Consider the following 24,302-nt stretch of genomic DNA (forward strand, 5'->3'; position numbering starts at 1 on the left):
TCTAGAAAAACACCCATTTTATTAAAAGATTAGAATATACACATCCTTCTTTGCCTTGCTGCCATTTGTACTCCCGAGCCAACGACACGACTCCATGGGCAGTTGTCCTCTTCTCCTTGGTCCATTATGGCAGCCTCTTTTTCGCACGCGGGCTCACATGTTTTTAGGCTTGGAGATAATTCCATCCGGGTACCGTTGCTTGAACTGAGCTACCACATCGGGGTCCAGCAAATGGATCCCATCCAGTTGGTTGCCAAGGGTGATCCTGGAGGACAAAGAGAATAGGCAAAATATCATGAGAAAGGCGGAGGGTCGATCTTCCGTTTGGCATAGGCAGCGTCTTTGTCGGATTTTTTGTGTCCCTTGGGATCTGCTGCAGCCTGGGAAGTGGAAGCCTCCACCGTGATTAGAAGCCCTTGGGCTCCAGTTCCCTCAGCCTTTGGAACAGCAATTGCAGCATCCGCCATTTCAAAAGGGAATTAGCAACCAAAATGGCGGTTCGTGCCCTTTTCAACATTCTCTAGCCGCCCTGCTACAAGCGATAGTCTCTGGGCAGAACACTGCAGGGACAAAGGCCTGGGCCGATTCAGGGTCTCACCTCCTGCCTCTCCGTTTTGAAGGGATCCCCAATAGCACTGCGATCGTTCCTTGCCGTCCGAGATAGGCGGGGATTCGAGGTCCAGGTAGTGACCTTTCAAGAGCGCTACGCTCTCTCCCGCCTAGTCAGGGCCTGGGAGGCAGATGGCCCACAGGGCGAGCTATGGGCCTGAGCCCTCATGCTCCAGCCCAAGTTGACAGCTCAGAATACCATTCCAGTCCCACTCACAGTACAAGGAGTCAATATCAATTAATTCTTCAACCAATCATTAAATCAGCAAAGTGCTCGGGAGACACACCATGACACGACCGTCCATGAAGTGGACTGAGTCGTAAAGCTGGGTGAGGCTAGGAACAAGGGGCGTGTCTAACTTTCATCAGACTCAGTTCAATCAGAAGGCGGACAAGGTCAACCCATGTATGGATGCTACCTCCACCTCTGTTGAGAACAAGCCATGATTTGTGGGTACCAACCAGTGTGTGTTTGCATCAAGGACAAACTACCCAAACAGGCAATGCTCAACTTAAGAACCATTTGTGTCACTGTTCAAAGTTACAACTTTGTACTGTCCCTGTAGTTACGTGAGTGAAAATTTGGGTGCTTGGCAACGGATGTGTATTTAGGATGGTTGCGGCATCCCGGGGATTGCCACTTGCAATCTTCCCAGCCGTCTTCCGACCAGCAAAAGCCGGTGGGGAAAAGTCGCATTCACTTAGCGACGGCGTGCTTCATTTAACAAGCATGGCCTTCGCTTAACCCAGTGGTTTGCTTCTTAATGCTGCAGTAAAACGGTTGTAAAATCAGACAGGAGTCACTTAATGGCTACCTCATCTAGCGACAGAGGTTCTGATTCCAATTATGTTGGTAAGTCGGGGACTCCCTCTAATAGCATCTGGCTGACCAATGAAGAGATTCCTACTTAAACATGGAGGAATGAGAGCAGTTTCAAGCAATCTTGGGGAAACGCCCAATAATGAGGAATTAGAAATAGCGGTTTCATATCTAGAGTGCCATATACTTCTTTGTCTTTTGTCCGTTTTAGAAGGACAAAAGACAAAAGGAGGACAAAAAAAGAAGGACTACTGCATTGTCAGTAGTCTCATAACCTTAAAATAAATACCGTATTTTTTGGACTATAAGACACACTGGAGTATAAGACGCACCAATATTTCGAAGAGTAAAACAAGAAAAAATATAATTTTTGCCCTCCCCGTCCCCCAGGAGCGCTCTGTAGACCTTTCAAACCCACTGCGCCCCCCGTTTTTGGCAACAGTGGGACGCTCAGGGTGGGGTTTGGGGAAGCCAAAAATGGCCGTATTCGGTGTATAAGACGCACCGACATTTCCAGCCTCTTTTGGTGTGTGTGTGTGTGAAGGTGCGTCTTATACTCTGAAAAGTTCCGTATACCTTGGCCGTAAATGGGTTTTTGAGCCTACAGCCAAGAAACGAGGAAGAGGAGCCGATTGGCAGACTCCCAACAACCTTAATTTAAATTCTGGAACCCAGTTGGGCAAATGCTGTTGTAATTTTTCAGAGGTTAAAAAAAAACAAAAACCAAGCCCAGGTCTTTCTAAATTCCGGCCTGGAAACTACGGCTTGCTTCCTATTCAAATTAGATTTCAAGTTAAGTTTGGTTCAACAACGTGAGGGGGGACACCAGAAGTGGTATTCAGCCGGTTCGTACCGCTTAGGGTGAACCGGTAGCTCAGACGATCAGTTGGCCCCACCCACCCGCCCCCGCCCTATCCTGTCCTTTATTTCCTGCTTTCTAGCGCATCTCAATCACGTGGCACAGCTGATTCAGTGGTGGGTTGCAGGCGGTACGCCCTGGTACGGGCGTACCGGAGCCTGCCCGGAGCACTGGGTACCGTTCCGGTACGGTGCTCCGGAGAGCCCACCCGCCTGCCTGAGCTCCTTAAAACACTGTGTTTTAAAGCTTTCGGCGCTTCCGCGCACGGCGAGTACAGCACCTGCGCGACACTCCGCCCAGCAGCTGGAGTGTCCCGGAGGTTTGCGGAAGCCTCGTTTGCCGCTACAACGCATGAGCGCGGCACGCACAAGTGTGCTGCGCGCGTCCATGTGGGTGACGCCGGGGCCGTTCCAACCGTACCAGTTGGAACGGAATCCGGAACTCACCACTGAGCTGATTCCTCCCTCCTCCCCCCCGCTGTTCTACTTACTGTTCCTGACTTTGGAAGATAAGCAGCTGAGCTTCTAAATGCTCCATTTTCAGCACTGCACGCAAGCACGCATCTGAGCACTCACCGAACTAGTTGTTAAACCATCAGCATCCCACCACTGGAGAAGCCAAATTCTGGACCCCCGTTAGGCGAATGCATTTGTAGTTTTTCAGAGATTTTTTTTTTTTTTTAAAGTAGGTCTTCCTAAATTTCAGCCTGGAAAGCTACGGTTTGCTTCCTAGACTGCTAGATTTCAAAACGTGGGAGAAGACACCAAATTCTGGAAGCCAGTTGGGCGAATGCTGTCGTAGATTTAAAAAAAAACACAAAACACCCAGATTTTTCTGAATTTCAGGCTGGAAACTATGGTTTTCTTCCTATCCAGCAAGATTTCAATTTACCGTAGTTTTCGGAGTATAAGACGCACCAAGACTTTGAAGAGGGAAATTTAAAAAAAAAAAAGTTTTTGCACTCTGCAGACCTCCCCAAAACGGCCCGTTTTTTTTGAAAACGGGAACGGGTTTTTGTTTTTTGTTTTAAAAAAGGGCTTGAATAGCCTTTAGAAGGCTTGTAGAGTGCTCCTGGGGGGGTGGGGGCCCTAAAAACGAGGAAAAAATGGTCCATTCTTCGCAAAAACGGGCCTGCTTTTTGTCAAGAAAAGGGTATGCATAGCCTTTACGAGGTTTATAGATGGGAGGGAAAAATTGAGCAAAAAAACTGCCAGTTTTTTGCCCAATTCTGTCCTCCCCAGCCCCCGGGAGCACTCTGAAAGCCTCCTAAAGGCTATGCACAGCCATTTTGATGAAGGGCCGGGGTTTCCGGAGGCAAAAAAATGCTGTATTCAGTGTATAAGACGCACCCAGATTTTCAGCCTCTTTTTTGAGGGAAAAAGGTGCGTCTTATACTCCGAAAAATACGGTAGGTTTGGTTCTCATGAGGGGAGAAACCAACTTTTGGAACCCAGTTGTGTGAATGCTATTGTAGTTTTTCAGAGATTTTAAAAACAAACAAACAGATCTTTCTGAATTTTGGTTTGCTTCCTATCCTGCAAGATTTCAAATTAGTTTGGTTCATTGTGAGGGGAGAAATCAAATTTTGGAACCCGGTTGGGCAAATGCTATTGTAGTTTTTTTTTAAAGAGATTTTAAAAATAAGGCCTTTTTACAATTTTGGCCTGGAAACTCTGGCTCTCTTCCTATTCTTATTCTGCAAGATTTCAAATTCGGCTCAACAACGTGAGGGGAAAAACCACATTCTGGAACCCAGTTGGAGCGAATGCTGTTCTAGTTTTTCGGAGATTAAAACAACAACAACAAAAAAAAACCCACGTCTTTTCTAAATTTGGGCCTGGAAACTATAGCTTGCTTTCTACTCTGTCAGATTTCAAGCTAGGTTTGGTTCAACAATGTGAGGGGAGAAACCATTCACCAGTTGGGTTGTACGTTGTGAGGTCGTCCAAACAGCTCGATCTTGCGGGTGCCTGGAGAAAGCCGCTCGATCATGCCGTAAATCTCATCTGGTTTGTGACTGGTGGAGCGAACCTGCAGGGCAACAGAGAGTAAGTTTCAAAGGCTTCCCAAGGCAGCAACCTACAAGGCTAGAATAGAATAGAATAGAATAGAATAGAATAGAATAGAATAGAAGGATAGGATTAGGGTAAGATAGGATAGGATAGGATAGAACAGAACAGAAAAGAATAGAAGAGAACAAAATAGAATAGGGAATAGGATAAGAAAGGAAATAGAATAAGAATAAAAATGGAATGGAATGGAATAGAATAGGATAGGAAAGGGAATAGAATAAGAATAAAAAGGGAATGAAATAGAATAGGATAGGATAGGATAGGAAAGGGAATAGAATAAGAATAAAAATGGAATGGAATGAAATAGAATAGGATAGGATAGGAAAGGAAATAGAATAAGAATAAAAATGGAATGGAATGAAATAGAATAGGGTAGGGTAGGAAAGGGAATAGAATAAGAATAAAAATGGAATGGAATGGAATAGGATAGGATAGGAAAGGGAATAGAATAAGGATAAAAATGGAATGGAATGAAATAGAATAGGATAGGATAGGATAGGAAAGGGAATAGAGTAAGAATAAAAATGGAATGGAATGGAATAGGATAGGAAAGGGAATAGAATAAGAATAAAAATGGAATGAAATAGAATAGGATAGGATAGGATAGGAAAGGGAATAGAATAAGAATAAAAATGGAATGGAATGGAATGAAATAAAATAGGATAGGATAGGAAAGGGAATAAAATAAGAATAAAAATGGAATGCAATCAAACAGAGTAGGGTAGGATAGGATAGGAAAGGGAATAGAATAAGAATAAAAATGGAATGGAATGAAATAGAATAGGATAGGAAAGGGAATAAAATAAGAATAAAAATGGAATGGAATGAAACAGAGTAGGGTAGGATAGGATAGGAAAGGGAATAGAGTAAGAATAAAAATGGAATGGAATGAAATAGCATAGAATAGGAAATAGAATAAGAATAAAAATGGAGTGGAGTGGATTGGAGTGGCGTAGGGTAGAGTAGGGAAGCCTCCTGAAGGTCCCTGAAGACTGTGGAGGGCTTAAACGCTCCGTTTAAAGCTTCAGGGAAGCTCCTGAAGCCTCTGGGAGGGCAGGGGGAGGCTGTTTTCACCCTCCCCAGGATCCTCTAACGCCTCTGGAGCCTGGGGAGGGCGCAAAAAGCATGCCAAAAATGAGGGGGAGCGCCTGTCATGAGCACATGCGCACTGGGGTGGGTGGGTGTCGCGCATTGCATTATGGGTGTGGCACGCCCACGCACGACCCCCCCCCCTGCGCTCCCCCCCATCTTTTGGCACGCGAGCCAAAAAAGGTTCGCCATCGCTGCTCTATAGAGTCTCCTGCTTGAGCAGGGGTTGGACTTGAAGATCTCCCAGGTCCCTTCCAGCTGTATTCTGATTGATGGACCTCAACCGAAGAGCATCGGGTCACCTCACCTCTGCCACAATGACGTCGCAGTCCAGTCCTCTGTTGAAGCCTTGGGGGTTTCCTTTAACGCCAACCTATCCATCAAAAGCAAACGAAGGCAGTCAGACGCCATCCCATACAATACAATAGCAGAGTTGGAAGGGGACCTTGGAGGTCTTCTAGTCCAACCCCCTGCCTAGGCAGGAAACCCTACACCGTTTCAGACAAATGGCTATCCAACATCTTCTTAAAGACTTCCAGTGTTGGGGCATTCACAACTTCTGGAGGCAACTTCTGTTCCACTGATTAATTGTTCTAACCGTCAGGAAATTTCTCCTCAGTTCTAAGTTGCTTCTCTCCTTGATTAGTTTCCACCCGTTGCTTCTTGTTCTACCCTCGGGTGCCTTGGAGAATAGCTTGGCTCCCTCTTCTTTGGGGCAACCCCAGAGATATTGGAAGACTGCCATCACGTTTCCCCTAGATCATCGCCAGGATAAGCGCCTGATTCACTTAACAACTGTAGACTTTTGATGACCTCTCGTGGGCCAAAAAAGTCAAAAGGCTTACAGGAGCAGCACCGACACATCTATCAAGTGAGCAGCTGGGCCGAACCTGGCGGGCGGTAGCGTGTTATCTAGCCTGGTAACAAAAACCCACCAGCTCGAAGAATGAACCCTTACCTTCGAGAGAAGACATTCTCATCCAGGTGATACTACTTAATGGTGGGGAGTGTCCTGACCTAGGCTTCCCCAGGGCAGGAAGCAATTCCTTCTCCTGACCAAAAAAAACCCCCATTTGTTAACTTATAACGGAGACAATTGATAGTGGGAATTCTCTGGTGCACATCATGTAGAGTGAGTGATCCCCCAACAAAACATGGGGTACATTCAAAAGAGCTTCCCCCTGGCCGCATGTCTTCTCCTCAATAGCAAAGCCGATAAATCTCCGGCACAAAAACAATTCTAGAAAATCCAAATCAATTCCATCCTAAATTTAATACGTGTTGCTATCCAATTCTCATACTATAGTCTCCTTCTGTTGTGACCGAGGCTTCTCGAGAGCATGAAGCAATCTCCTGGTCCCGACAAAAAAACCCTTTTATTAATTGACTCTGAATTCTGCTCATTCACCTCCAGCAAAGTCTTTCAAGGGAGGATTTACAGTCGCAGACCTTCTCTGGCTTGGAGAGCTGCCAGGCCGGTATCTGCAAAACTTGGTAAGGAGTCTCAGAGAGTCACGAACCAATGAAGCGAACTAATGGTCTCCTGCAAACTCCACTCCCCTTTCGCTCCTCTTTTATTTCCTCTGGGAGGGGCCATTCACTGTCCAACTGTGGCCTTACTCCCAAGTTGACCCCTGTTCTTTAGCCGTTCCCTTCGTCTGGCAACTCTGCATGCGCACACTGGGAACAGGCTCCAGCTGTTCCTCTGCCTCACTGATGTCTGACTCTGAAGGCAGCTGATAACTGTCAGACAGCCCTGGCCCCATCTCTGCCTCCAACACAGAGCCCTCATCAGAGCCTTCCCCAGACTCCAGGACGGGCCCATGTTCCTCCCCAACCTCCTCAATGTCTGAATCTGCTGCCAGCTCTGCTGGCCACTGGCAGGCCCCAACAGGGAGCTGGTACATGAGACTTAATGTGCTACATTTTCCAGGTGGCGGTCAGGGGTTGGGCAGGCTCCAATTGTCCCTCTATTTACCAAGCAGTGCTCCTTGCCGTGATTGAGCCAATGGCCCGTCCGTCCGGTTCGGATAATACGCTGCAGCTGATTGGTTTTCACCCAGATGATCTCATCCACCCGCTCGTACCTGATTGGCCGGAGAGGGGGACAGAAAACAGAGCCCGATCAAAGAGGCAAAAGGTTAAGGGGTGGACAAGGTCCCTTTCCTACCCCAGGGAGAAAACGGCAATGACAATCCCATACTCACCCCCACAGATTGAGACACTCACGCCCTAATTCCATGGCTCTGTGGGCAAGATGGAAACGGGTTAGTCAATCAAGAGTTCATCCTTCCAAAAAGGCACACAGACTCTTCAGTGGGAAAGAAAGTTCTCTCCATCACACCAAAGACTGGTACTCCTCAACTCTGCATTAACAGAGGAATACAATCAAGATCCAGGGAGGTACCGATACTTTTATATATTCTGGACGGTATTCAATGTGAGAGTCGGAGACTTTTAACGGAACGGTTTATTCACCACTGCTTCAGAACGAATACAACGAACTCTGGGTTGACCATTTATTTTAAACCCACAGCTGTCAACCCGTTAACCAATAAGAACTTAGCTTAACGTTAACCAATAGAACACAGCTTAACTCATGCTTAACCAATGTATGTCCTTCCCCCTGACATTAGAATGACTACCGACCTCCGCTCCTTCCGTCAGAAACTTAAAACCCACCTGTTTCAGCTAGCCGGCCTGGCCTAATTCCAGCTTTCCCACCTCAGTCTTATTTTTAAATTTTTCTGATTGGTTTTATGGTCGAAGTTTTTAATTTTTATAAATTCGTACAGGGGTTATTTAATCTAATTTTAGCTATGTATACTATTGTTTGTATGGTTTTTTAAATTTATACCTGTACACCGCCCCGAGTCCCTTCGGGGAGAGGGGGCGGTCTAGAAATCTAATTATTAAATTAAATTAAATTAAAACTGTGCTGATTGACAGCTGGGACATAACAGATACCACGCTATAAAGCCTTAGTAAGGCCACACCTAGAATGCTGCATCCAGTTTTGGTCACCACACTATAAAAAAAGATGTTGAAACACTAGAAAAAAGGGCAGAGAAGAGCAAACAGGATGATTAGAGGGCTGGAGACTAAAACATAGGAAGAACGGTTGCAGAACGATATCAGAACCACCACCGACTTCCGCTCCTTTCGACAAAAACTGAAGACTCACCTGTTCCGTTTAGCCGGCCTGGCCCATTTATAGTTTTATTCTACCTCCTGGCAGATTTTAATTTTAATTGGGTATTTTTAGGGTATTTAAATATTGCTTTTAACTACTTTACTTCAGATATGTACAGTTTCTTATTGCCTCCTCTTTGTGTTTGTATTTTCTATTTATTGATGTGTTTTTATTTGACTGTACACCGCCCCGAGTCCCTTTGGGGAGAGGGGGCGGTATAAAAATCTAAATAAAAGTAAAGTAAAAGTAAAGCAGGAACTCGGCATGGCTGGTCTAGTTAAGAGAAGGACCAGGAGAGACATGATAGCAGACTTCCAATATTCGAGAGGCTGCCACAGAGAGGTGGGGTTATTTTCCAAGGCACTTGAAGGCCAGACAAGGAATAATGGATGGAAACTGAACAAGGAGAGATTCAACCTGGAAATAAGGAGAAATTTTCTGGCCATGAGTGCAATCAACCAATGGAACAGAAGTTGCCTTCAGAAGTTGTGGGAGCTTCATCACTGGAAGATTTCAAGAAGAGACTGGACTGCTATCTGTTAGAAATGGTGTAGGGTCTCCTGCTTGGGCAGGGTGGACTAGATGACCTACAAGGTCCCTTCCAACTGTTCATCTGTTACATTTAAAACATTTTTTTTTTTAGTGATTGAAGTTATAAATGGCCCGGAAAAAAGTGACTCAACCGTTTTTCACTTAGGAACGTCGACTTCATGGCTAGTTCCATGCAATACTCATGGCAACATTAGAGGATGTGTTTTGCCTCCTTCGTCTTCTAGGATAATTTTTTTAAAGCCCTGGAATCCAATTTACATATCTCTGACCGGCAGAGATTTCCGGGCAGTTTAGCAGAACATCAGAACAGAATCACAGAGTTGGAAGGGACCTTGGAGGTCTTCTAGTCCAACCCCCTGCTCAAGCAGGAAACCCTATCGCATGGCAGACAAAGGGTTGTCCAAATTCTTCGTAAAAAGCTCCCGAAATGGGGCACCCACAACTTCTAAAGTCAAAATGTTCCCCTGATTTAATTGTTCTAACTGCCAGGAAATTTCTCCTTAGTTCTAGGTTGTTTCCCTCCTTGATTAGTTTCCATCCATCGCTTCTTGTCCTACATTCAGACGCTTTGGAGAATAGCTTGACTCCCTCTTTTTTATGGTAGCCCCCTAGATATTGGAAGACTGCTATCATGTCACCCCTAGTCCTTCTCTTCTTTACATTAGTCATAAAAGGAAAAGGTTCCCCTAGCACATGTGTGCTAGTCGTTCCCGACTCTAGGGGGCGGTGCTCATCTCCATTTCAAAGCTAAAGAGCCAACGCTGTCCGAAGACATCTCCGTGGTCATGTGGCCGGCATGACTAAACGCCGAAGGCAAACGGAATGCTGTTACCTTCCCACCAAAGGGGGTCCCTATTTTTCTACTTGCATTTTTCGATCTGCTAGGTTGGCAGAAGCTGGGACAAGTAACGGGAGCTCACTCCGTTATGTGGTGCTAGGGATTCGAACCGCTGAACTGCCAACCTTTGGGATCGACAAGCTCAGCGCCTTAGCCACTGAGCCACTGCATCCCACATTAGACACACTAGTTCATTAAATTAGACACCCTTAGTCCTTCTCTTCTTTAAACTACACATACTACCGATTTTCCCTGAAATGAAGACCTGGTCTTATATTTTTTTGGTCACCAAAAAAAGCACCAGGTCTTATTTTCAGGGGATGTCTTCCACTGACTAATCTCGCAGCAGCGCTACCGATAGCTCCGCCCATCAGAAGCCTGCGGCCAGCCCACTTCTTCTTGTGTCCATTTGCCGCTGCTTGTGCGTGTCGCCCCCGGGCCTCCATTTTGCTGTCAGAAGCCTCCAAGAATGAGCTTGTGAATCCGGAGCTCTGTTATCATCTACAGGCAGTGACGTGCAGTCAGGTGAGGCAGGGGAGGCACAGCCTCACCACTCTCATCATGAAAAGAAAAAAAAATGTAAAAGGAAAAAGCTGAGCTAGTTGCTGCCTCACCATGGATGACTCTGCTTAACTGTTTAAAAAAGCCTTTTAAAAAAGCGCCCTCTACTATGAGGCAGGAGAACTGCGTGCCTCATGTAGTCTGACTTAAGGCGTTTTGTGATCCCTCGATCAAGTTAAGCAAGGGTTAAAAGCCTAAAAATCCCTGACGTAGGTGAGGCACGCAGTTCTCCTGCCTCATAGTAGAGGGCGCTCATTTGGGTGGGGCTTCTTCAGAGGACCCGAGGCAAGAGCAGAGTTGAAATCCTCTCTGAAACAGCTGGAAAAGGTACGTGTGGGTCGGAGGGAGGGGGAGGAATTCAAACTTCAAAGTGTAGTTTGATTGCAGGCAGAGCCACGTTGCCTTTTCAAACCTGTAATCAGTAAAGCTGGGCTGGATCCTTCCGGGGCTGGGGGAAAGTGTGTGTGATCCAGTATGGCTCTTTGACTGGCTTCCTGCCTCCTCCTGTGGTCTCCTCGCTGGTGCTCTTCCCTCCAATCCAACTTGTGTGTGTGTGTGTGTGTTTGTTTGAGAGAGAGTGAGTGAGAGAGAGGGAAGGGGGTAGGAGAGATAGTCCAATCCAACTTGTGTGTGTGTGTGTGTGTGTTTGAGAGAGGGGGGAGGGAGGGAGAGAGGGAGGAAGGAGGGGAAGGGAGAAGAAAAAGAAAGAAGGAAACTTCTTTCGCAAAGGAGAAAAACAAATGCTGTCGCTTTAAATCGGAACTGAGCATGCCTGGCTGTGGAATTCTGGGAGTTGAAGTCCACAAATCTAAAAAAATTTGAAACCCACCACTGTGTCAGTGCCTCACCAGCCATAAACCTCACGGCACGTCACTGTCTACGGCAAAACGAGGCCAAGAGGCACCGCGCATCAATCCGGAGTCCGCTTCTCAGCTGCAGAGATCATTCCTGAAGGCCTCTGACGGCGTAACAGGGGCTGGGGGCTACGCATGCGAGAAGCGGCAAATGGCCACAGAAGAAGTGGGCCAGCAAATCGAGGGAGGTTTTGGAGTGTGCAATGCCTGGCTGCAATTGTCCGAAGGTAAATTACTAGTAGGTACTTACCTACTGGTACCAGCATCTCCACTACCCTCCCATCCCCACCCTAGCTTGATTTTTACCTGTGTGTTTTGCCTCACCCCGTGCACCCCGGAGTGGTCGGGGTCTTAACTAGGGCTTATTTTGGAGGTAGGGCTTATATTGGGCCCGCATGTAAAAAAAATCAAGCTAGGACTTACTTTCGGGATAGGTCTTATTTTTCAGGGAAACACGGTAGTTCATTAAACTAGACACACCCCTAGTCCTCCTCTTCTTTAAACCAGACAAGAGGTCAGCGACCTGCGGCTCTCGAGCCTCATGTGGCTATTTCATCCCTCTGCTGTGGCTCCCTGTCTCCGGTTGGCTCCACAATTGATAGGGCTTTCGGTTAGGACAGAGGAAAAAGGGCGCCATGCTGGGAAGAGACTCTATGGTGGGGGAACCGGACATCCAGACGGCTTCAGAATTGAAATGGGAGCTTCCGGTTAGGACCTTTGTGTCAGCGTTCCAAATACCATGCAAAAGTAAATCAGAGTCCAGAACAGAATCATCCTTAAAGTTCCAATTTAATACTACAGGCATGTTGGCACTCTGCTATGAAATTCCAACTCTGATTTACATCCTGAGAGTTCACCCAGTTGAAAGTTCATGATCTATCACCACCCCCGTAAATCAATCACATGCCCCAATCCATTTCTTCCACACTGGTATCTACACCCCTCTGCTTCCGGTCAGGTGTCGAAGTACGGAGACAAAAGATGACCTTGAGCTTCTAGAAAGAATGACAACAAAACATTCCACAATCCTACTCCTTTCTATTCCCCCCTCCCAACTACTACACTAATGAAACAGCATAAGAAATTATAAGAAAGTGTGGCAGGCCAAAGATCCTAAAAAGAACATAACTACAGGTCTGACACCTCTCTCTCTTTCTCCCTTTCTCTCTCTCTCCCCCCTCCCTTTCTCTATCTCCCTGCTTCTCTTCCTTTATCTCTCTCCCTCTCTCTTCCTCCTCTCCCTCTTCCCTTTCTCTTTCTCCCCGTCTCTTCCTTTCTCTCTCCCCCTCTCTCTCTTCCCCCTTCCTCTCTCCCTCCCCCTCTTCCTCCTCTCTCTTCCTCTCCCTCTCCCTTTCTCTCTCTTCCTCCTCCTCTCCCTCTTTCTCTCTTCCTCCCTTTCTCTCCCTCTCTCCCCCTCCCTTTCTCTCCCTCCTTTAAGATTCTTAAAGGAACCTCTGCAGGCCTGACAGGCGGCCTCTCTTCAAAAAAGCCACTTTGTCTGCAAAAGAAGCAAAAGTTGAAATCACTACTTCTTAAGGTTCCTTTAAGAATCTTTGGCCTGCCACTTTGTAGCTTTAAGCTTGCCGGCCCCTGAAGTAGACAGACTAGTTTAATTATACTAGACTCCCCTAGTGCTTCTCTTCCTTAAACTAGACAAGTGGCACTGAAAAAAAGCGAGTTATGAGCTCTAACATGTTTTCACAGCGTTTTTTTTTAAAAAATATTGTTTTTTGCATGAGTTTTTTCAGCATCCCTATGATGCACGATCAAAATTCTGATACTTGGCAACCGGCAGGTATTCCTGCAACCGTCCTTTCTATCTTTTTGGGCTCCCGTAGTTTTCCTCCCGGAATTTCCTAGTTCAACCAACCAGAAACTTATCACTTGCCAAGCCAAGACTGGTCCAGGCTTCTTCCTGTTGCCTCTTTCATCAACAGGCCTAGATTCCCCGTCGTCTCACTTACCGGCCAGTGACCCACAGAAAAAGGAACCCGTCGTCTTGCAGGACGGGGATGTTGAGACGTCTCATCTCGTCGTCCGTGAGCGTCCCGTAGGGGAGTTCCATGTGAATGTCCCAGGGCGGGTCAGCCATCACCACAGCAAATTTGCCCAAAATGCTGACGTCCAGGTAGCGGATGTCGCAACAGATCCACTGCCGACACACAAAAGAGGCAACCACGTCAGAGTTTGCTGCAGAACATTACTTCCAGAAAGCACACACAAATAACTGATTTAGCTGGATTCATTAACTTTCTTTACATACGTATTAACCCATGAAGATAAATAAATGTACAGCACCAATGTAGATTTTCTCCAACGTAGTAGTAGTTACACGCAAACACAGGCAACAGTACAGCAGAGAGGAGTTTTCAGTTCTGAGTTCGGAGCACGCAGAGTAGTTTCCGTTTAAGCTTTTTTCTGTTTAAGCTCCCATTGGCTGATCGAGTTGCTATGCCTATTCATTGGCTGACCTTGTTACCATGTTTCTCCCCGTCATGAATATTCTAATAAACCAGGGGTGGGTTAAGCAGCGCAAGCAGATTCTGATGTCCTTTGGTGATTTGGGATCCAGCATGTCCCAATGGTGCTTTTTTTTCCCCAAAAAGGCAATTGGGCTTTGCTTTTTCCTGAAAGACGTTCTCACTTCTCATCCAAGAAGCTTCTTCAGTTCATCAGCATTAATGAAGAACTGAAGAAGCTTCTTGGATGAGAAGCGAGAACGTCTTCCAGGAAAAAACAAAGTCTAGTGTGCACCTTTGGGGTAACTGCGACTTGGGTGGCTGAGAATCTCCACAAATACAATACAATACAATACAATAGCAGAGTTGGAAGGGACCTTGGAGGTCTTCTAGTCCAACCCCCTGCCTAGGCAGGAAACCCTATACCGTTTCAGACAGATGGCTATCCAACATCTTCTTAAAGACTTCCAGTGTTGGGGCATTCACAACTTCTGGAGGCAACTTCTGTTCCACCGATTCACTGTTCTAACTGTCAGGAAATTTCTCCTCAGTTCTAAGTGGCTTCTCTCCTTGATTAGTTTCCACCCATTGCTTCTTGTTCTACCCTCAGGTGCCTTGGAGAATAGTTTGACTCCCTCTTCTTTGTGGCAACCTCTGAGATATCGAAACACTGCTATCATGTCTCCCCTAGTCCTTCTTTCTATTAAACTAGACATACCCAGTTCCTGCAACGATTCTTCATATGCTTTAGTCTCCAGTCTCCTAATCATCTTTGTTGCTCTTCTCTGCACTCTTTCTAGAGTCTCCACATCTTTTCTACATCGTGGTGACCAAACCTGGATGCAGTATTCCAAGTGTGGCCTTACCAAGTATTCCAAGATATTTATTATCCACACAATTCAAACATCGGGTTTGGCTAATCCCATTGCAGGCAGTCCTCAATCGATGACCATAATTGAGCCTGCAGTTTGCAGCAGTCATGGTGCAAACCTATTGTTCGCCATGGGTGGTTTTCTGGCTTGGAAAGCAGAAGATAAATGCCAGTTTTTGATTTAAACATTAGAAAAAAAACAAACAGTCAAAGTCATGTGGCTGCAGGACGCTACAAACCACCATAAATAATAGAATAAGATAGGCTTTCAACAGGTTTTCAGCTTAGAACATAGAATAATAGAATTGGAAGGGACCTTGGAGGTCTTCTAGTCCAACCCCCTGTCTAGGCAGGAAACCCTATACCGTTTCAGACAAATGGCTACCCAACATCTTCTTAAAGACTTCCAGTGTTGGGGCATTCACAACTTCTGGAGGCAACCTCTGTTCCATTGATTCATTGTTCTAACTGTCAGCAAGTTTCTTCTCAGTTCTAAGTTGCTTCGCTCCTTAATTAGTTTCCACTCATTGCTTCTTGCCCTGCCTTCGGGTGATTTGGAGAATAGCTTGACTCCCTCTTCTTGGTGGCAGCCCCTGAGATATTGGAACATTGCTATCATGTCACACCCTAGTCCAGCGATGGCGAACGTTTTTTGGCTCGCGCGCCATAAGGGGGGTAGCGCAGGAGGGGTCGTGCACAACCATGCCGCACCCATAATGCAACGCTCTCCCCCATTTTTTGCATGCTTTTTTCGCCCTCCCCAGGCTCCAGAGGATTTATGGGAGCTTGGGGGGGGGGGTGAAAACAGCCCCCCCCGGAGGCCCTCCGGAGGCTTCAGGGACCTTCAGGAGGCTTCGGAGGACTGAAGCCTCCGGAGGGCAAAAAACGACCCTACGAGCAAACCGGAAGTGACTTCCGGTTTGCTCGTAGGGCCGGTTTAAGCCCTCCGGAGGCTTCAGGGACCTTCAGGAGGCTTCGGAGGACTGAAGCCTCCGGAGGGCAAAAAACGACCCTACGAGCAAACCGGAAGTGACTTCCAGTTTGCTCATAGGGCCGGTTTAAGCCCTACGGAGGGTTCAGGGACCTTCAGGAGGCTTCGGAGGACTGAAGCCTCCGGAGGGCAAAAAACGACCCTACGAGCAAACCGGAAGTGACTTCCGGTTTGCTCGTAGGGCCGGTTTAAGCCCTCCGGAGGCTTCAGGGACCTTCAGGAGGCTTCGGAGGACTGAAGCCTCCGGAGGGCAAAAAACGACCCTACGAGCAAACCGGAAGTGACTTCCAGTTTGCTCATAGGGCCGGTTTAAGCCCTACGGAGGGTTCAGGGACCTTCAGGAGGCTTCGGAGGACTGAATGCTCCGGAGGGCAAAAAACGACCCTACGAGCAAACCAGAAGTGACTTCCGGTTTGCTCGTAGGGCCGGTTTAAGCCCTCCGGAGGCTTCAGGGACCTTCAGGAGGCTTCGGAGGACTGAATGCTCCGGAGGGCAAAAAACGACCCTACGAGCAAACCGGAAGTGACTTCCGGTTTGCTCGTAGGGCCGGTTTAAGCCCTCCGGAGGCTTCAGGGACCTTCAGGAGGCTTCGGAGGACTGAAGCCTCCGGAGGGCAAAAAACGACCCTACGAGCAAACCGGAAGTGACTTCCGGTTTGCTCGTAGGGCCGGTTTAAGCCCTCCGGAGGCTTCAGGGACCTTCAGGAGGCTTCGGAGGACTGAAGCCTCCGGAGGGCAAAAAACGACCCTACGAGCAAACCGGAAGTGACTTCCAGTTTGCTCATAGGGCCGGTTTAAGCCCTACGGAGGGTTCAGGGACCTTCAGGAGGCTTCGGAGGACTGAAGCCTCCGGAGGGCAAAAAACGACCCTACGAGCAAACCGGAAGTGACTTCCGGTTTGCTCGTAGGGCCGGTTTAAGCCCTCCGGAGGCTTCAGGGACCTTCAGGAGGCTTCGGAGGACTGAAGCCTCCGGAGGGCAAAAAACGACCCTACGAGCAAACCGGAAGTGACTTCCAGTTTGCTCATAGGGCCGGTTTAAGCCCTACGGAGGGTTCAGGGACCTTCAGGAGGCTTCGGAGGACTGAATGCTCCGGAGGGCAAAAAACGACCCTACGAGCAAACCAGAAGTGACTTCCGGTTTGCTCGTAGGGCCGGTTTAAGCCCTCCGGAGGCTTCAGGGACCTTCAGGAGGCTTCGGAGGACTGAATGCTCCGGAGGGCAAAAAACGACCCTACGAGCAAACCGGAAGTGACTTCCGGTTTGCTCGTAGGGCCGGTTTAAGCCCTCCGGAGGCTTCAGGGACCTTCAGGAGGCTTCCCTGAAGACTCCGGAGGACTAAAAACGACCATACGAGCAAACCGGAAGTCCATTCCCGAACTTCTGGGCCGTTTTTTTTGCATTCTGGAGGCTTCAGGGAAGCTCCATCCCGGCCCTAGTCCTTCTTTTCACTAAACTAGACATACGCAATTCCGTCGTCTTACAATACTAGACAACACAGTATCAGGTTTCTAGGTTGTATCATATCTCAGGACTTAAAACGGACACCTAACATCAAAAATGTCATCAAAAAAGTACAACAAAGAATGTCCTTTCTGCACCAACTCAGGAAGCTCAAACTGCCCAAGGAGCTGCTGATTCAGTTCTACAGAGGAATGATTGAGTCTGTCATCTGCACCTCCATAACTGTCTGGTTTGGCTCTGCAACCCAGCAAGACAAGACAGAGGCTTGAACGGATAATTAGAACGGTGGAAAAAACAATGGCTACCTACCTGCCTTCCATTGAGGACCTGTATACTGCACGAGTCAAAAAGAGGGCTGTGAAAATATCTACAGGCTCCTCGTATCCTGGACATCAATTGTTTCGACTTCTGCCCTCAAAATGAGGCTATGGGGCACTGCACACCAGAACAACTAGACACAAGGACAGCTTTTTCCCAAATGCCATCACTGTGCTAAACAACTCATTCCCACAACACCGTCAAACCATTCACTAAGGCTACATTGCTATTACTATTAGTCTTCTCATCCTTCCTATCACCCACCTCCTCCCACTTATGACTGCAGGACTGTAACTTTGTGGCTTGTATCCTTACAATTGATACTGATATTGTTTCCTGATTGCTTATTTGTATCCTATGACTATCATTAGGTGTTGTACCTTATGAGTCTTGACGAATGTATCTTGTCTTTTTATGTACACTGAGAGCATAGGCACTGAAGACATATTCCTTGTGTGTCCAATCACACTTGGCCAATAAGGAATTCTATTCTATTCTGTAAGACTCTGTCATCACCGTGCTTAACAACTAGTTCCTACAACACTGTCAAATAATTTACTAAGACTGTATTACTATTCTTCTTCTCTTCCTTCCTAGCATCTATCTCTTCTCCACTTCTGACTATAACCATGATGCTTGTATCTTTCAATTTATATTGTTTTTGTTTCTTTCCTAGTACGATTTGATAGCTTATTAGTAACCTTGACTATTACTCAGTGTGGTATCTTTTATTCTTGATGAATGTATTTTTATTCTCCTTATGCACACCGAGACCATATGCACCGAAGACAAATTCCTTGTGTGTCCAATCACACTTGGCCAATAAAGAATTCTATTCCATTCCATTCCATTTGTTAGGAAAGCTCCCCGTTGGGAGAGCGAGTGCGTTCAGAGAAGCGCTGTGAGAGTTGTGTTGGAGAACACACAATCCAGCATACAGAGACACTGCAGTTTAAAAAGGGTTTTACTTTCATGGAAATAGATGTATCAGAGTCCATCAAACAGTCCAATTCATACACGGATAAGACAGTCAGTCATCAACGTCTTTCAGTTAAGGGATAATCCAAATAACAAGAGTCCATAATCATACAAACAGTTCGGTACACCAAGTTTGCTAGCAGTTGCAAAACTCACAATAGCTCACGCTGATCACTATAAGGCACTTCTAACAGCCAGCTTCCAAAACCCTCAGAGCAGATCAGCATCTAACAGTGATTCTGGCTCCATCTTATGGCCGACTGAGGAAACAGCAGCCAATCACAACATGATTTAAAGAAACAAATACAGCATTGTTATATGATGTATATATTGCCAACCCAACCATTAGATTATATTCCTAACACCAATTCACTGTTTTATTCTATTATGTTCTGTTCTGTTCTGTTCTAATTCTAATTCTAATTCTGTTCCATCCCATTCCATGTTTTAGCCTCCCGTTCCCCTAATCATCTCTGTGGCTTTTCTCTTATTTGGCCTAGCCCTGCATACCTGTGGGGGGAAGAGCCGGTCCACGCTGGAATCTCTCCCCACAGCTTGGGGCATGGCCAGCTCTTGGCCAGAAATAAGTTCCCGCCCGCAAGGGGCATCCAGGTCTGTGCAGGCATCGATTTCGTAATGCACATACTTGCAGGTGTCCATGTGGAAACAGGTGTTGAGGAAGGAGCAGTCGCCTAAGGACTCGTCCGTGTGCTTGTTGATGATGCGACTAGGAGAGGAGAAAGACGGTCAACTCAGGGCCTTTCTGCTTTTTGAACCCATCCAGACTCCCATCCATTTTGACCAGGCAACTTCAGCTTCATAGTAGTAGTAGTAATAGCACTGCATTTGTCAGTGTATGGCTATGAAAGTTGGACCATCAGAAAGGCTGGGCGCCAAAGAATGGAGGCCTTTGAACTCTGGTGCTGGAGAAGACTCCTGTGAGTCCCTTGGACTGCAAGGCGGTCAAACTGGTCAGTCCTAAAGGAGATCAACCCTGACTGCTCTTTAGAAGGCCAGATCCTGAAGAGGAAACTCAAATACTTTGGCCACCTAATGAGAAGGAAGGACTCCCTGGAGAAGAGCCTCATGCTGGGAAAGATTGATGGCAAAAGAAGAATGGGATGAAAGAGAATGAGATGGCTGGATGGGGTCACTGAAGCAGTCAGCGTGAGCTTCAATGGAGTCCAGAGGACGCTGACCACTGGGCGGCGATCTACACAGAGACAGGCAAGCGGCAAAATGAAAACGGCATGCAAAAAAACGGCCCAGAAAATGGCTTCGTGGGAGTGAAGGAAGGAGAGAAAATGGTGCCCGCGATGAGAAAGGGCGGCCAGAAACTTTCCGCGGCTCGTCGGCAAGTTGAAAAGACAAAAAGCTTCAAATGAAACTGCCAACGGCTCTCGGCAGCTGCCAAGAGCCATGCCGCAGCGTTTGGGGTTGAAAAACACCCATGCAGCTCCGCAGCCGCCCGCGAGCGGCGCGGCAGACAGAGCACCCTCCCACGCCTGCTCCTACCTCAATTAGAAGGCTGACCATCAATTTCAAAGAGAAGAAACGCAGGGAAAAGGAGTAAAACAAAATAGAGCAAAAAAAAAAAAAAAGGGAAGAGTGCTAAATAAAAATCCAAGGAAAAAAAAACACACCAAAAATATAGAAGGGAGAGTCCAAGCAATTGGGAAATGAGAAGCTGGAGCTCAACCAAACTAGTCCGAATGGGCCAGACTGAGGAAAAATTCTGGGGTTGAGCAGCACCAGGAGGCGTGGCCAAGGAAAAAAGATTCCTCAGTCCTGGGGCAACCAGGCTAATTTAACCCATTGCTTGGACTCTCCAAGCAGTGCGCAGGAAAATGCCATCTTCAGTGTACCTCAGTGGTTGCCAAAGTGGGCGGTGGGATGACAGGGGCGCTAAGAGGCAAGGGGGGGGGGCGACGGAGGCGCTAAGAGGCAAGGGGGGCAGCAGGCGGCAGAGAAGGAGCTGCGCTGAGCCTACAGCTTCAGCTGGCCAGCCTGCCACAAATGCCCTTTCTTCGTTGATCTACTCGTGGTTCCCAAAGTGGGCGGTACTGCCCCCTGGGGGGCAGTGGGATGACGGGGGGTTGCTAAGAGGCAAGGGGGAGCGACAGGGGGGCGCTAAGAGGCAAGGGGGGCGGCAGGCAGCAGAGAAGGAGCTGCGTTGAGCCTACAGTTTCAGCTGGCCAGCGTGCCATAAATGCCCTTTCTTCGTTGATCTACTCGATACTACCACTGCTGCTTGTCACTGCTGCTGCTACCCGCCGCGGCAACTTAAGCAACAGCAGAATCGATCCTAACTATCAGCGGCCATCAACCACGCAGCAAGAGAGGGAGAGAGAGAAATTTTTTTTTAATTCCACCACTGGGAGGTGGGCACTGAGGATCAGTTTGTAGCACCAAGGGGGCGGTGGACTGAAAAAGTTTGGGAACCACTGGTGTACATCATACATAAGAAAACTGTAAAAAGTAAAACAAAAACACACATCCTCCACACTCTACACAATTGAATTGAAAACTCCTGATATTGCATTAACATTGCATTATACAGTAGAATTCAATATAGTTACTGCCCTGGGAGAGAAGCTGTTTTTCAGCCTATTGGTCCTTGTTTTTATTATCCTGTACCGTCTGCCAGATGGTAATAGTTCAAAAAAATAAAAAGATGCCTGGATCTTTAAGAATGTTTTAAACTTTCTTAAGGCAGCAGGAGCTATAAAGCTCTTCCAAAGAGGGGAGAGGGCAACCGACGATCCTCTGAAGCATTGGTGTTAACCCTATGGAGCACTGTCCCATTTGTCATCCCTTAGCCCCAGCGTTCCTCAACTTTGTCAGCTTTAAGGTGTGTGAACTTCAACTCCCAGAATTCCCCAGCCGTCAGGCTCTCTCCATTATGGCAGATCAGCCACCAGGTGGGCGAGGGATTACCGTTAATCCTCATAAGGACTGTTGGGGAGAAAAAAAATTAATTTGTCCCCTATCTGAAGCCCGTGAGTCATTGGGCCAGGATGAAATCATCAAGTTTCAATTGGGAAAAGTTTTCAATTAGCAATAATCACGCCTCGGATAAACCTCATCGGCTACGATACTGCCACTGCGCAAAGCTAGCCATCAAGAAAATGTCTAGGGAGATTCTCCGTCATCCAAATCATGGTTGTCCCAAAGCTGCTTTTTTTTCCAAGAGGCAACTGGACTTTCTGGTTTTTCTTTGAAGACGTTTCGCTTCTCGTCCGAGAAGCTTCTTCATATATAGATATCATATATATATTAGCTGATAACCCGGCATTGCCATGTATTTATTTATCCTAATCCTGTATTAGACAGGAAAAGGAATGAATTATATCTATAGTGTCAAGTCAAAGTAATTCACTACAGATATAATTGATTCCTTTTCATTTCAGCGGCCCAGGCGTTCCAGAGTTATGCTGGAACACACACACAGAGGTACACGGACACACCCTGAGGGGTATTAAGCGTGTCTTACCTCCACAGTGTTTGTCTCCAGAGAGTAAGTCATCTGTGTACCACGTCATTTGAGCAGCCCAGGCGTTCCAGAGTTATGCTGGAACACACACACAGAAGTACACGGACACACCCTGAGGGGTATTAAGCCTGTCTTACCTCCACAGTGTTTGTCTCCAGAGAGTAAGTCATCTGTGTACCACATCATTTGAGCAGCCCAGGCATTCCAGAGTTATGCTGGAACACACACACAGAGGTACACGGACACACCCTGAGGGGTATTAAGCATGTCTTACCTCCACAGTGTTTGTCTCCAGAGACTAAGTCATCTGTGTACCACGTCATTTGAGCAGCCCAGGCGTTCCAGAGTTATGCTGGAACACACACACAGAGGTACACGGACACACCCTGAGGGGTATTAAGCGTGTCTTACCTCCACAGTGTTTGTCTCCAGAGAGTAAGTCATCTGTGTACCAAGTCATTTCAGCAGCCCAGGCGTTCCAGAGTTATGCTGGAACACACACACAGAGGTACACGGACACACCCTGAGGGGTATTAAGCGTGTCTTACCTCCACAGTGTTTGTCTCCAGAGAATAAGTCATCTGTGTACCAAGTCATTTCAGCAGCCCAGGCGTTCCAGAGTTATGCTGGAACACACACACAGAAGTACACGGACACACCCTGAGGGGTATTAAGCCTGTCTTACCTCCACAGTGTTTGTCTCCAGAGACTAAGTCATCTGTGTACCACGTCATTTGAGCAGCCCAGGCGTTCCAGAGTTATGCTGGAACACACACACAGAGGTACACGGACACACCCCGAGGGGTATTAAGCGTGTCTTACCTCCACAGTGTTTGTCTCCAGAGAATAAGTCATCTGTGTACCAAGTCATTTCAGCAGCCCAGGCGTTCCAGAGTTATGCTGGAACACACACACAGAGACACATGGACACACCCTGAGGGGTATTAAGCGTGTCTTACTTCCACAGTATTTGTCTCCAGAGAGTAAGTCATCTGTGTACCAAGTCATTTCAGCAGCCCAGGCGTTCCAGAGTTATGCTCTGTTACACACATACAAAGACGTACCTCCTTCCCCAAGGGCTGTTAGGGGTGTCTTACCCCGACAGTATTTGTTTCCAGAGGGTAAGTCATCTGTGTACCAAGTTTGGTTGAAATTGCTTGAGGCAATTTCACACACACACACACACACACACACACACACACACACACACACAAACACACACACACACACACAAACAAACAAAGAGACAGACATAAAAAGCACCTTTGGGACAACCATGGATGGTTGACTGAGAATCTCCATAGACAATTTAAGCAGAAATTATACCCCAGCACTCCAACCCCCCCCCCCCCCCCCACCTCCAAACTCACCGGAAGTGCAGCTTACGACATGGGCGTTCGGCGTCACTGGCTTTCATGCATTCCTCCTTGGTTCCATAATCGCAAAACTCTTGAACCTGAGCCCGGCCTCGCGAACGAAACTTTTCTACGATGGACTGCTCCTTGGCGGTCGTCGTATTCAGCAGCTCCAGAATTTCTTGACTCACCTGGAAAGGCCAGGAGGCAAAGCCAGACGGGACAGACAAAAGAAACCAAAATAGGCTCATTAGGCTTTCGAAAAAAAAAAAAAAAAAAGAGAAAACTGAGATCGGAGCCCCGAGATTCCAATAGCACGTTTTTCCCCTCGTATGTGCCTAAGTGATGTACTCAATATTAAGTTTTGCATTAAGAGAGTGGAAATGTCTCGGCCGTGCTTGCTTTGATTGGGTGCATCAACCGGAACGTTGACATCTAATCTAAAAGGCCAGGTTTCCATGCTGATATTGGACCCCCGGAAATACATCCTACTACCTTCTTGCTTTGCTGCTCCTTGGTGGACTGCTGGCTCAGCAAGCTTTCGATCTCCAGATCAAGGTCAGAAGCTTGCTTGCGCGACTTCTTGGGCGGCTCTTTCAGGGGCTCGGAGCTGGCCGACGTCATAGGAGAAACCCCGGGAGCAGAGGTGGAAATCCCGGCCTCCTGTTCCGCTCGCCTCTTGGTGCCTTCTGCCAGGCCCTTCTTCTCGGCCACAGCCCCCATCATGGCCGAGAGCTTGGAGTGGTCGGCATACGTGACCAGCATGGGCTGACCGTCATCCTGGAGGAGGCCACGCTTGACTTCGATGAGCTCCTGGGCAGCAAATTTCTGCAAGAGGCTCTCCACGCTCCGTTGGTTAGCGGCGGCTTCTTCAGCCTGCACGAGAAGAAGGACAATAAAGGATTGTGTTTGTAGCTCCTATTTAAAAT

At 47.4% G+C, this 24,302-nt stretch overlaps 1 protein-coding gene across 1 annotated transcript in view; it reads right to left on the minus strand.

The window, feature by feature from the left end:
• LOC309400712 (N(6)-adenosine-methyltransferase catalytic subunit METTL3-like) overlaps positions 1-24,302 on the minus strand; it is a 30,694-nt gene continuing 6,392 nt past the window's right edge. The window contains exons 3-11 of the mRNA XM_081969346.1: positions 23,869-24,249; positions 23,389-23,564; positions 19,036-19,252; positions 13,412-13,599; positions 7,657-7,695; positions 7,428-7,536; positions 5,757-5,822; positions 4,207-4,319; positions 1-265 (exon numbers count right to left, since the gene is read on the minus strand). Of these exons, the coding sequence (XP_081825472.1) occupies positions 154-265; positions 4,207-4,319; positions 5,757-5,822; positions 7,428-7,536; positions 7,657-7,695; positions 13,412-13,599; positions 19,036-19,252; positions 23,389-23,564; positions 23,869-24,249 (1,401 nt within the window). The 3' untranslated portion in view covers positions 1-153. The remainder of the gene's footprint in view (positions 266-4,206; positions 4,320-5,756; positions 5,823-7,427; positions 7,537-7,656; positions 7,696-13,411; positions 13,600-19,035; positions 19,253-23,388; positions 23,565-23,868; positions 24,250-24,302) is intronic.

The sequence above is a fragment of the Natrix helvetica genome, assembly GCF_964273705.1.
Source record: "Natrix helvetica genome assembly, chromosome: W".
Taxonomy (NCBI): Eukaryota; Metazoa; Chordata; class Lepidosauria; order Squamata; family Natricidae; genus Natrix; species Natrix helvetica.